The following is a 12945-nucleotide window of genomic DNA, read 5'->3' on the forward strand; positions in this document are numbered from 1 at the left end:
AATGCATGGACTAATGTCGTATCGACGTTTCGGAAGAGCTCGGTCGCTACGTAGGGACCGAGCGGAAGGGACGCTCGGTCGCTACGTAGCGACCGAGCTTTGGGTCGAGCATGGTCGCTACGTAGCGACCGAGCGGAACAGACGCTCGGTCGCTACGTAGCGACCGAGTGGAATGAACGCTCGGTCACTACGTAGCGACCGGACAGCATGCATGTGCGGTAGTTGCGTAATGACCGTGCTTGGTTCGTCCATCTTCCGATCGTCATATTTGGACCTATCCGTAACTGGTCTGGGTATGTTTCCGATGGCTTATGTTTGAATTCAAACAAAGCTTTATCTCGGGAACATACATTGCGACGTTCTCTTGACCGAGCATGATTTGTTGCGGAAAGACATATTTGTATTTTGCGGAAATTTGGATATTAACTTCGTCGTAACCGTTTTTTACCCCACCAGCGGCTAGGCAGCCGATTTTTAGAACATGGATTAAAAGGAGCTCGACGGAGAAATCCGTACTCGGTGACTTGTTCTATGTTAAATAATTCCAATTAACTTAAGGAGCAAGTTAACAGTGAGTTAAGAAAAAAATAAAATATATCGAAGTTATGATTTATGTTTACATATTACTATATATTAGGTTAAGGAGTAGCTTAGTCCTATATAAGAGTTCTTATGGAGAGTTGTTCCATAAGAGAAACACATTGATTCAGTTTTTGAGAGAGTTTCTAAATCTAATAAGAAGAGTTAGTTCTTATAATCTTTTGTGTTCTTGCAACTTTAATTGGCAATCAGAGCTCCATGTTTCAAAAATCGGTTACAAGAGGAGTTGTAATTTGATCAAAACATGGGAGACGATAACAATTCTCAAGCACGTGATAAAGGTCTTGAGATGAAAAAAAAACATACGATGTCCCACGTTGTCATCGACCAACTACACCGTAAGGTCAATGCGAATGAAAATGATGGTTCATTTATACGAAGTTTGGGATACGATTGATCTATGGAGTGATAACGCAAAGAAGAACAATATGGCGATTGCTCTAATCTTTCAATCAGTCCCAGAGGCGCTAACACTTCAGATAGGAGAACATGATACATCGAAGAAGATTTGGGAAGCTATCAAATCACCTAACCTAGGTGTTGATCGCGTGAGAGAAGCAAGGTTACAGATTTTGATGTCTGAGTTCGACAAACTGAAGATGGCATACACAGACACGTTGGATGACTACGCAGGAAAACTTTCAGACTTAGCATCGAGAGCAGCCGCGTTAGGAGAGATAACGGAAGAATCGAAGATGGTAAAGAAGTTTCTAAAGGGACTTCTAAGAACAAAGTTCATTAACATCGTAGCTTTGTTAAAACAAGTGCTGGATCTAAATTCAACGGGGTTCGAAGACATTGTTGGGAGATTGAAAACTTTCGAAGAACACATAAAAGAAAAAACCCAAGATGAAGATCAATCGAAGTTAATGTTTGTAAAGAATGATACGCAAGGTCATGGAAGCCATAACAACTCGCGAGGAAGAGGCATAGTAGAGGTTATGGTGGAAGAGGAAGAGGACGAGGAAGGTCTAATGGTTCTGATGGTCATAATAAAGGAGGAGAAGCTTCGGACAAGACCAAGAAGGACTACTCTAAGGTTAAATGCTGGAGATGCGACAAGATGGGGCACATTGTGCCACATTGTCCTACACAACCGAGAGAAGGAACAAATCTAACGGAGACACAAGAGTCAGATGCATTATATATGCACGAAGTTGTGTTCCTCAACAAAGAAAGAGTGTTTCCTAAAAGATTTGACGAGTGTGTTGGAAATACGAGTATATGGTATCTTGACAATGGTGCAAGTACCATATGACAGTCAAGAGAGAGTTCTTCTCAATACTAGACGAAAGTGTCATAGGCAAAGTCAAATTCGGTGATAGATCAAACGTCGAGATTTTTGGGAAAAGTCTGATCACGTACAAAGGAAAAAAAGGAGAGAAGAGCACTCAAAGATATCTACTACATCTTAAGTCTTAAACACAATATCATAAGTCTTGGACAAGCAACCAAGATGGGTTGTGAGGTTAATATGAGAGAAGACTTACTGATGCTGAAAGATCCCCGTGGAAGGCTATCGGTACAAGTCTCAAAGTCACCAAACCAATTGTACAAGACGCCAATGAGGTTGAATATCCGAAGTGTCTTCAAATACAAGAAAATGATGTTACATGGACGTGGCATGCGCGGTAGGACATGTGAGCTTTGGAGTCATGAAGAATATGGTAGATAAGGAGATGGTAGTAGGGATGCCTCAGGTGATACACGGGAAAGATGTGTGCAATGCCTTCTTAGTTGGGAAGCAAACTCAGAAGTCTTTCCCGCATAAAGCAAAGTATCGAGCATCACACGCATTGGAGCTGGTACATGGTGACTTGTGCGGTCCGATATCACCACCAACACCAGCAAACAATAGATTAGTATTCGTCTTAATTGATGATTACTCAAGATATATGTGGACGATGCTGCTAAGAGAGAAGAGTGAAGCGTTCGATCGGTTCAAAAAGTTCAAGGAGTACGTGGAGAAACAAACGAAGATAAAACTCAAGAATTGTCGCACCGATAGAGGAGGAGAGTTCACATCTTCTGAGTTGATTTTTTTTTTGTGAAGAAAACGGTGTAACTAGACATCTCACTGCACCGTATACACCACAACAAAATGGTGTGGTCGAGAGAAGAAATAGAACACTAATGGAGATGACAAGGAGCTTGATGAAAGAAATGAAGATTCCTAATCAACAATGGGGTGAGGCAGTGCGTCATTCAATGTATCTAATCAACCGCATTGCTACAAAGGCTTTAAAAAATAAACTCCATACGAAGGCTTATATGTTAAGAAACCAAACATTGAACATCTAAGGGTCTTTGGGTGTGTAGCTTTCGCAAAATTCAATGCTCCACATCTCATCGATCAAGGATTGTGATTAATCTCGGGACATAGCCTCGTTCAAAAGCTTATAGGCTCTATGATCCTGTCACGAAGAAGATTATTGTTAGTAGAGACGTAATCTTCGATGAGAAGAAGAGTTCGGATTGGTCTACAACAACGATGACTACAAACGATGAACCAGGAACTTTCAACCTTCCTCACATCGATGTTACAGAAGAAGGAGATGGTGATGAGCATCAAGATCACCAACACCACGAAGAGCAAAACAATAACGAAGAAGAAGAAGCTGTAGAGGCAGGTGAACAAGAGCAAGTAGCAGAGAACAACGATGCAAACCAAGACCAACATGTAACATGGGGATATGGCCGTAACATAAGAAAACCAAAGCGGTTCGATGATTACATTCTGCTCGCCGAAGTTGAAGGTGGTAGACTCTTGCTCACCAAAGATGGTGAACCAGAAAGTTACATCGAAGCTGCAGCGATACAAGCTTGGATCGATGCAATGAAGGCAGAGATCGAATCTATCATAAAAAAACAAGATCTAGAAGCTCGTCAAGAAGCCGGCAGGTGTAAAACCGATAGGTTTAAAGTGGATTTATAAGATCAAGAGGAATGCAGATGGAACGGTGATCAAATACAAAGCAAGACTAGTCGCAAAAGGTTACGTGCAACAACAAGGCATAGACTTCGATGAAGTATTTGTACCAGTCACTCGGATAGAGACCATACGACTACTCTAAGCTTTGGCAGCGACCAATGGATGGGACATCCATCAGTTAGATGTGAAAACTACGTTCCTAAACGGAGACTTAAACAAGGATGTATATGTAACTCAGGCAGAAGGTTTTGAAGAGAAAGGTAAAGAGAACCACATATACAAACTCAGCAAAGCTCTATACGGTTTACGTCAAGCTCCGAGAGACTGGAACATCAAACTCGACCGTTTTCTTAAGGAGATAGAGTTCATGAAGTGCACCAAGGAGCATGTGGTATATCAAAAGAAAGAGAAGGGGGAGCTTCTGATAATATCTATATACGTTGATGACTTGTTTGTAACAGGGACTTCGCTCAACGTTATCAAGAAATTCAAGGAAGATATGTCAAGAAGATTTGAGATGTCAGACCTCGGGAAGCTTACATACTATCTTGGAATATAAGTAACGAAAGGAGCTGATGGCTTATCCCATGTATGGGGCTTACACAGTGGTTGGAACAAAGACACATTTGGTTGTGAAATCCAATGTAGCAGATAAAGTCATATATCTGCACGGCCCGACCAATAGTTCAAGTCACACACTCCCATAATCCATTTTCTCTTCATAAAATTCCCTTCAACTTTTTATGTCAACAAAATAATACAATATTGTGGAGTTGAAGGGAAATATCCAAATACATGTCTTATTTTTTTAATAATCCATATTTATAGCAATAATATACGATTGTTCGTTCACCAAGTAATAAAATAAATTAGTAATTAAAAATATCTAGAATCTATATTATTTATCAAGGACCAGAAATACCTTGCTTACGTATCATTAAGAAATGCATTAACATAAATACAGCCGTAAGAAGAGGTAATACAAAAGTGTGTAAACTATAAAAACGAGTCAAAGTGGATTGTCCAACACTAGCACTTCCGCGTAATAATTCTACAAGAGGCGATCCTATTACCGGAATAGCGTCAGGTACACCTGTTACAATTTTGACTGCCCAATAGCCAATTTGATCCCAAGGTAAAGAATAACCTGTTAAACTCAAGTCAGCTCATACGTCATGTAACTATACTCACGTTCTGATGCACACGAGTTTGAAAGTATCAAAGGCTGAGGAAGAGTCTGAGATTGATGCAACATTGTATCGAAGCACCATAGGATGCTTAAGGTATCTTCTTCATACTCGACCGGACTTGGCATTCTCGGTCGGTGTATTAAGTAGATATATGCAAAGTCCAAGAGAGAGACATGGACAAGCCGTGAAGCATCTGTTGCGATATATAAAGGGCACCACTAAGTATGGTCTCTTCTTCAAACGGAATGGAACAACGGAGATTACAGATTACAGTGACAGCAGCCATAACATAGACGTTGATGATGGAAGAAGCACTACATGGTTTATGTTCTACCTAGGAACATCGTCGATCACATGGATATCGTGTAAGCAACCGACTGTAGCATTCTCTTCATATGAGGCGGAGTTCATGGCTTCTACAGAAGCTGCAAAACAAGCAATATTGTTAAAAGAGTTAATGTCCGATGTAGATCCTAAAATCTACACTAAGTATTTGATAGTGATCGGGAGTTTAATCTAGGGAAGATAAATGATGTAGGCAACGATATGTTTAGAACACAACGATGTAATCAGTTTCCAGTAGGTAAAAATGGACTTTATTGATGAATAAGATCGAATACAATGAGTTAAACTAGATCGGATGTTACAAATGAGATGTATAAAGAAAGGATCTAAGATGGGAATGAAAACAAGGTCGATGTATGTGTGTAGCTCTCTCTAGGGTTTTCAACGTGTCCCCCTTCATGTTCGTTCCTCTCTCTTTATAATGAGTCGACTTCCTCCTCTTCGCAACTGCTATGCGATCTTCGTTATAGTCCAGCTATGGGAACTTCAACACCAGGAATCCAGAGGAGGCTGTGAGAGTTATTGAGAACTTTGCATCCAGCATCCAACAACAGCACCAAGAACACTGACTTTGAGAGGAAGAGATCTACTGCCATCCTTGGGAACGATCAGATGGATGAGGTCAGAGCAAAGCTGGACAGTGTTCACAAGCTTCTCAGGAAGCAAGCTTGCTTAGTTAAGGATGCAGAAGCTGTAGACACAGAGGGTAAAGCAGAGGTAGAAGAAGATGTGAACTTCATCAGCGGAACTGGATTTCAGAGGTCTGGAAACCAGAATGGAAACTTCTATGGATAAAGGAGTAATTTCAACCAGAGTTCGTAGCACCAGAAACCCTACAGCAACAACTACAGCAACAACATGAGTTATGGAAACTCATTCTACCTGAAGCCACCACCACCTACTCAGGAGAGCAAGATTGAAGCGATACTCGATAAGCTTCTTGAGGGACAGCAGAGCGTGACGGTGGACTTTAATGGGAAGATTGACTTTGTCTACAACAACCTGAACACACAGTTTGAGACTTTGAGCACTCATGTGAAGAAGCTGGAGATGCAGGTTGTTCAGACAGGATAAGCTGTTAAGAGGCAAGAAGCCTTAACAAGAGGGGTAGGAGATGATGTCATGAAGCACCACGTGAATGCCATCATAGATGATGATTTCTGGCAAGTGGTGAAGCATGAGAAGCTGCAAGAAGGAGATTTCGAAGTAGAAAGCTCGATGAGCTTTAGCGGATCGCATTGGTGTCGATCGACGCCAGACTTCGAACATCGATTGACGGACTTAAATCAAAACCGATCGATGACACCTACGGAGTCGACCGCATCTTGCAATGCCGTGAGGATTATGACTCACGAGGAGTTCACAGCAAGACACCCACATCCACACAGCCCTGTTTATGTAAAAATCGATTGGCAAATTGGTCATGCCATCGATCAGAAAATTGGTCCTGCCATCGATCAACAGAGAGAGACCGCCATCGATCGACAACCTCCAGCGCCCATCGATCGACGCGCACCTCTCACATACTGAGTGCAGATGCCAAAAATAGACGTCGTCCGTCTCAATGCACTCAGGCCACAACCCAAACCTTCAGCTAACCCTCCAGAGACCACCAACACACATTCAGATGATGCAGCAGAGCCTATGGAAGTTGATAAGGCTCCTATGGGGAGAACCTTGAGGAATAGAAAAGGAAAGGTTGCTAAGCATCTGAAAAGGGAAGCTAATGAGAAGGAGATGGAAAGTTTCCAAAAGAGAGTCTTGAGGATTCCATTAGAGAAACCATTCGAGGAGGCCTATTTTACCCATAAATTTGGGATGTTCTTCAGAGAAACTGAAGATGACATTAGGAGAATATTCTATGAGGCCAGAGAAAAGATGAAGAATAGGATTACACTGAAGAAGAAGAGTAATCCTGGGAAGTTTGCAGTACCATGCACGGTGAAGGGTATTGAGTTCCCACATACATTATGTGACACATGAGCATCAATCAGCATCCTACCTAGGGTTATGGCAGCCCATCAGGGGCTGAAGGTGGAGCCTTCCAAGGAATCGTTCACTTTTGTGGATTGTTCTCATAGAAGCTTATGAGGAATTGTAAGAGACCTAGAGGTGCAGATTGGTAATGCCCTAGTTCCAGTTAATTTCCATGTCTTGGATATCAAGTTGAACTAGAACTCTTCTCTGTTGCTTGGGAGAGTCTTTTTGTCAACAGTAGGAGCAGTGTGCAACATGAAAACCAACCAGTTGTGCATGACGCTCATAGATCCACATGTCCACTACAATCCTACTCCAGTCATGAAGCCACATGCGTCCTCCAGAAGAATTGATGATCCAAGACTCATTGGAGCATGCCACTGTGGATCTGAGTATGAGACACAATATTCGGCGTCGATCGAAACTCACACCGCCACATCGATCGACAGTGCGCACCAGAAATCGATCGACATTCCCAAAGAAGAATAGGTCGACAATAGTCCAGGCGATTGGGAGAACGACTACTATAATCCCACCATGGCGGCACACACTAGAGATACCCTGCATAAAAAGGAGTATGATGAAGATTATGAGGAGGAACGACCTATAGAGTACAGAGCCATTCTTGATGAGGAAGATAGACTTCTCCACCATTCCTCTCAAAAAAGGAATGCGCCGTCAATTGACAGAACCATCTCAACATCGATCGACACTCATCTTCATCAGACAAGCCGATAACGAGCATTGACCGACATTGCCTACTACCCATCGATCGACACTGGAGTCGACCGTGCACGAGAAGAAGATTACTCGATTGGCAGTTGGGCAGATGATGACCATCACGAAAGCTATGCAGTAGAAACTACAATTCATGAGCCAGGAGCAGACAATCTCTTCATGCAACAATGCAACAGCCCAGCACATCAGCAGAGGGTTATGACCAGTTTCTTATCCTAAGTTCCTACCAAGGACAATTGCTTCGTTTGCAATAGAACTCAGCTTTGAGCTAAAGCTCGTGACAGATTCTTCTTCCGCCATTCTCAAGTTCTCGAACTGAGAGGCCAAATAGTCTAGTCTTGCTCTTTTAACAGTGGATGTTCCCTCATAGTATTCCACAAGCGTGTCCCATGCATTCTTGGCTGAACAACATCCTTGCACGAGTTAAAACTGATCGGAACTAATTGCGTTAAAGATTTCGGATAGCGCTTTCGCGTTGTTTTGATGCAGCCTTTTCTGCCTTTGTCCATTTAGTTTTAGGTTTAGGTATCTCCTCATTCTCTTCAGTAAATATTGTTGGATCTGTCCATCCTGTTTCAACCATTGTCCAGACGTCTTCCTTAATCCTTTTGAGTCGATGTTTCATGCGTACCTTCCAGTGCCCAAAGTTTTTTTCATCTAACATGAGTGATTTATGAGCCGCCACACACTCTGTTGTTTCCATGTTCTCCGCAGGATCTCAACCTGTTATAGATATCTAGATCTAGGTAGGTGACATGCTCTGATACCAATTGTAAGAACAAAGAACACAGAAGACACAAAATACTAATGAACAAGATTCTTCAAATAATGGTTGTCTTTTATTAGAAATCTCTTAAACAAATTACATTCTTTGTTTAATCAGATTTACTCGACTTCACACTTGTGAATCGACACTGGCCAATTTCTAATCTACCCAACCTTAATCTAACAGCCAAGTTTTCCGGCTTGTTCAACACCCAAAACCTTGTTCAACTTCGATACATCATTGTTTTCTCTCTGCACTCCAAAAACACTGAAAACCAACTCTCAAAACTTGATCCCTTTAACCTCTAAAGCCAATCTTCGTTTTAATCTTGATAAGTCTAAATCTTCTTATTCATCATTATCTTTAAGGATTACAACCATTATCTCTTGCCGAATCATAATTAATATCTATAACCAGCAAGATGACGCCACATCATAACACTTTATACTTGTGCAACTATTGCTTCGAACACATTTATTTGCGGACTCCAGGTCTCAACAGTTTTTTCTTGTTTCTTGGTTTCAATTAAACCATTTTCTTATGGATAGGGAAGTTGGTCGAATAAACCCATTACTGATCTGATGATCTACTTAAAGTTTTTATATATAACACGATAATTTTTTTCTTTTTTGTAAATGGATATAACACGATAATTAAAACACGCAAAGTAGGAAGATGGAGATGTGATTAATTAGAAGGTGGATCATCCTCGGGAGATGAGGGAGCCTACAACTCCGGCGATAAGGGCCGTTGGATCACCAAGCACGGCAGAGATAACGAACTGCACGGCCATTCCAGCGATCTCACAGCACTTCTGGACTTTGCCTTTGCTGCTGCTACGGTGGTGATGCTCAAGGGTGTTCTTCAACGCCAGGCTCTTGCCTTCTATGCGTTTACCACTTTGTCCTTTGTACAGCTCCCGCCAATTCTCCACCAACATCTCCCTCACGCACGCTACGTGGAGATTGTACTTTTTGCAAGACGACCTGTATTTAGTTCATATGTTTTCTACACTGTTACATCCTTATCAGTCACAGAAATTATAATTTATATGAACCCCATTTTATAATCTGTTTTACACTGTTACATCCTTATCAGTCACAGAAATTATACTTTTATATAATCAACCACATCTTATAAACTGTTAAATTCAGAAATATTTTTTTTTGTAACAATACTATAGTTTTGCGACAAATAATAAGCTAACGTAGAGTGCACGCTATGTAACTTGTATACCAATTACCACACAAGTTCATTTCCTTAAAGAAAAGGAGAAAGTATTGTGTTTAAACTTTAAATGACATTTGCTTTAAATCGTTGTTTGAATGCCATCGCTTTAATCTTTCTTTTTCCCTAAACATATATTCGGTATAAAAACGAAGTTCATGTTCAAGAATCAAACTATCGACGTAATCCAAATTTTAACTCAAGTTGCTTTATTAAAAATATTCTTCAGAGATGTTGATTTAGAATATATGCTAATGTTGACTAAAACACCAATGAAAACTTTCACGACAAATACAATTAATTAGGCATGGTATTTTTTCTTTATAATCATAATTTGATATGTTTCGCTTATCTCAAATTAAATATAAAAAAACAAATCAGAATATTTTAAATTGATATTATAATAATAATACAAGAAAAAGAAAAGAACAAAGAAGAGAAACCTGTAACTCCAGCTACGGCCTTTTTTTCCACATCGATGACAGGACGAGCTAACGTTGCGGTAAAGGAAGAGCTTGGTCTCTCCATCGTCCAAAACCATAGGAAGCATAGCGCAACACGGGTGAAGATCAAACCCACATGCCCTGCAATGGTACACGAATCCCGACACGTCCTTCTGGCACGCGTTGCAGTATCGTCTTTCATTCCCTGGCGGCTTAGCCAAAAACTGAAACTTACATTTTTTGTAGAACGGATGTGTTATGTTGGCGGAAGGTAACGCGCAGTGTGCATGAAGATCGAAATCGCAGCTTTGATGATCACTGGAGCAGCGATAGCGAGACCCGATCCCTACTTCATTGCAGCCATCACACTTGAAGGGCTTCTCGATGTAGTCGTATTTGAGGTTATGTTTTGGGTGGCTAAAATGAGATATCTCTGCGTATTTCATATTTAGTTAGTTTTCTTTTAGAATAGTTTTATGTACATAAGTTTGGAAAAAAAATCATAATTTATAGAGGGGATTTTTGAGAAGCTTTAATCTGACTTGAAGCATCAAAAAAAAGAAGAGAGTTATCAAGTGGAATCTCTAAGTTGCTGCAAATGTAAGAAAGTCCATAAAGAGAGAATAAGAGTGTAGAATATGATGGTATAAAACTTTTTGCCCATAATTGATGAGACTATATATTCCAAAATAATTCTTGAATTTTTCTAATTTTTTATTTTAAACTTTCTTTTTTCTCCCACTTAAATTATACTCTTCTGAAACGAAGAAAAGTATTTCATTGGGGTCTAGCCGGAGATATAATAACAACTACTCTAACTTGTAAAATTATGTTAAAACTCTATGTCCTTAATGTAAATGTTATGTCTCTCTCATTCATTTAGAAGAGGTTACAGTGAGTATATATACAAGAGACGTCTAGGTTACGTAGAGTTAATGTAGTTAGTATAAACAGAGATACGCTATATAGAAGAATTGATATGATGAGATATGCGTATCCTTGACACGCCCCCTCAAGATGGAGAGGCTGCAGACACTCCAATCTTGTTCCTGAGTTCAACAAAACGACCGCGGAGGAGGGGTTTTGTCAGCGCATTTGCAAGTTGGTCCTTGGTGTTGACATGAGAAACTCTGAGCATATTGCGCTGAATTTGTCCTCGAATGAAGTGGTAGTCAAGTGCAACATGCTTCGTACGGGAGTGGAAGACAGGATTGGCACAAAGAAATGTTGCGCCCAAGTTGTCACAGAGAATAGTTGGTGGTGAAGATAGGCGGATGCCAAGTTCTGTAAGGAGATTGCATATCCAACGTATCTCAGCTGCGGCATTGGCAATGGATCGGTACTCCGCTTCTGTAGACGACCTTGCGACTCCAGTCTGCTTTTTGGATGACCAAGAGACTGGTGTCTTTCCTGAGTAGATGATATACGCATTAGTGGAGATGTAGTCATCAGTGTCCCCAGCCCAGTCTACATCCGAGAAACCATGTAGCAAGGGCTTATTGTCTGCTGCAAAATAAACCCCATGTGTAGTGGTGCCTGCAAGGTAGCGGAGTATGCGTTTTGCGGCTTGCCAGTGCTCTTCAGTCGGATGATGCATGAATTGCGAGAGTCTGTTGACGGCAAAGGCGATGTCAAGTCGAGTGAACTGAAGATATTGAAGACTTCCAATGAGTTGTCGATAAGGGGTTGGATCAGACAAGGAGTGACCGCCATTGAGTGTGAGCTTCGGAGAGGCAGCCATGGGTGTTGCCACTGGCTTGGCATCGATCATGTTGTACTTGTGAAGGAGGTCCAGGATATACTTCCGCTGAGATAAGTGTAGTCCTCTGTTCGTGCGATGTGCCTCAATACCCAAAAAATAGTTCAGGTCTTCTGGATCTTTGACAGAGAATCTATCAGCTAGCTTCACGAGTATAGTATTGATGAGATCCTTGCTGCTTCCAGTGACTAGTATGTCGTCGACATACACTAGTAAGTAGACGGTTTGCTTGTCTTTATGCATGATGAACAAAGATTCATCGGCTAAGCTGTTTTTGAAGCCAAGCGTGAGTAGGAAAGTCTTGAGCTCAACATACCAAGCATGTGGTGCCTGCTTAAGCCCATAGATTGCTTTACGAAGTCGACAAACATAATCAGGATGGTCTGGGTCAAGGAATCCTGGAGGCTGCTCCATGTACACTTCTTCAGCTAGAGTTCCTTGAAGAAAAGCGTTGTTTACGTCAAGCTGCAGGATGGGCCAGACGCGAGAGACAGCCGACACATGGAGTTGAGCGGTTCTCCAGCTTGTTGTTGTTGTATGGTCTAAGCCAGGGGAAGCAGAGACATCCAAACGTCCTGAGTTTCTTGTAGTTGGGTGCAACGCCAAAGAGTTTCTGATAGGGAGAAAACATAGAGATCACCGGGGAGGGAAGCCGATTTATTAGATAAACGGCTGTGGCGAATTCGTAGGTCCAATACGTCTTGGGAATCCCAGCATGAGTGAGCAGGGTAAGGCATGTTTCAACAATGTGTCTGTGCTTGCGTTCAGAGATGCCGTTGTGTTCGGGAGTGTGAGGTGGGGAAGTCATGTGAGAGATGCCTGCAGTCGACAGCAGCCCCTTAAAAGCGATGAATTCGCCTCCATTGTCAGAATACAAGGTACCAATTTTGGTTTGAAACTGGTTTTCAACAAGGTTTTTGAAAGGCTGGAAAATTTCTTTGACTTGGGATTTGGTTTTTAGAGGGTAG

General features: G+C 41.4%; 2 protein-coding genes across 2 annotated transcripts; one reads left to right on the forward strand and one right to left on the reverse strand.

Annotated features, from left to right (window-relative positions):
- Positions 1 to 959: 959 nt before the first annotated feature.
- Positions 960 to 1718, forward strand: LOC106302476. The gene has a single exon (XM_013738979.1). It carries the CDS (start codon positions 960 to 962, stop codon positions 1716 to 1718), a length of 759 nt encoding a protein of 252 aa, XP_013594433.1.
- Positions 1719 to 9000: 7282 nt separating this feature from the next.
- LOC106303766 lies at positions 9001 to 10763 on the reverse strand. The gene is made up of 2 exons (XM_013740082.1): positions 10219 to 10763; positions 9001 to 9534 (listed from the first exon to the last, which is right to left on the reverse strand). The coding sequence occupies exons 1-2, from the start codon at positions 10662 to 10664 to the stop codon at positions 9252 to 9254; spliced, it is 729 nt and encodes a 242-aa protein (XP_013595536.1). The 5' UTR covers positions 10665 to 10763; the 3' UTR covers positions 9001 to 9251.
- Positions 10764 to 12945: the final 2182 nt, after the last annotated feature.

Source organism: Brassica oleracea, chromosome C7 (genome assembly GCF_000695525.1).
Source record: "Brassica oleracea var. oleracea cultivar TO1000 chromosome C7, BOL, whole genome shotgun sequence".
In the NCBI taxonomy this organism is placed as follows: Eukaryota; Viridiplantae; Streptophyta; class Magnoliopsida; order Brassicales; family Brassicaceae; genus Brassica; species Brassica oleracea.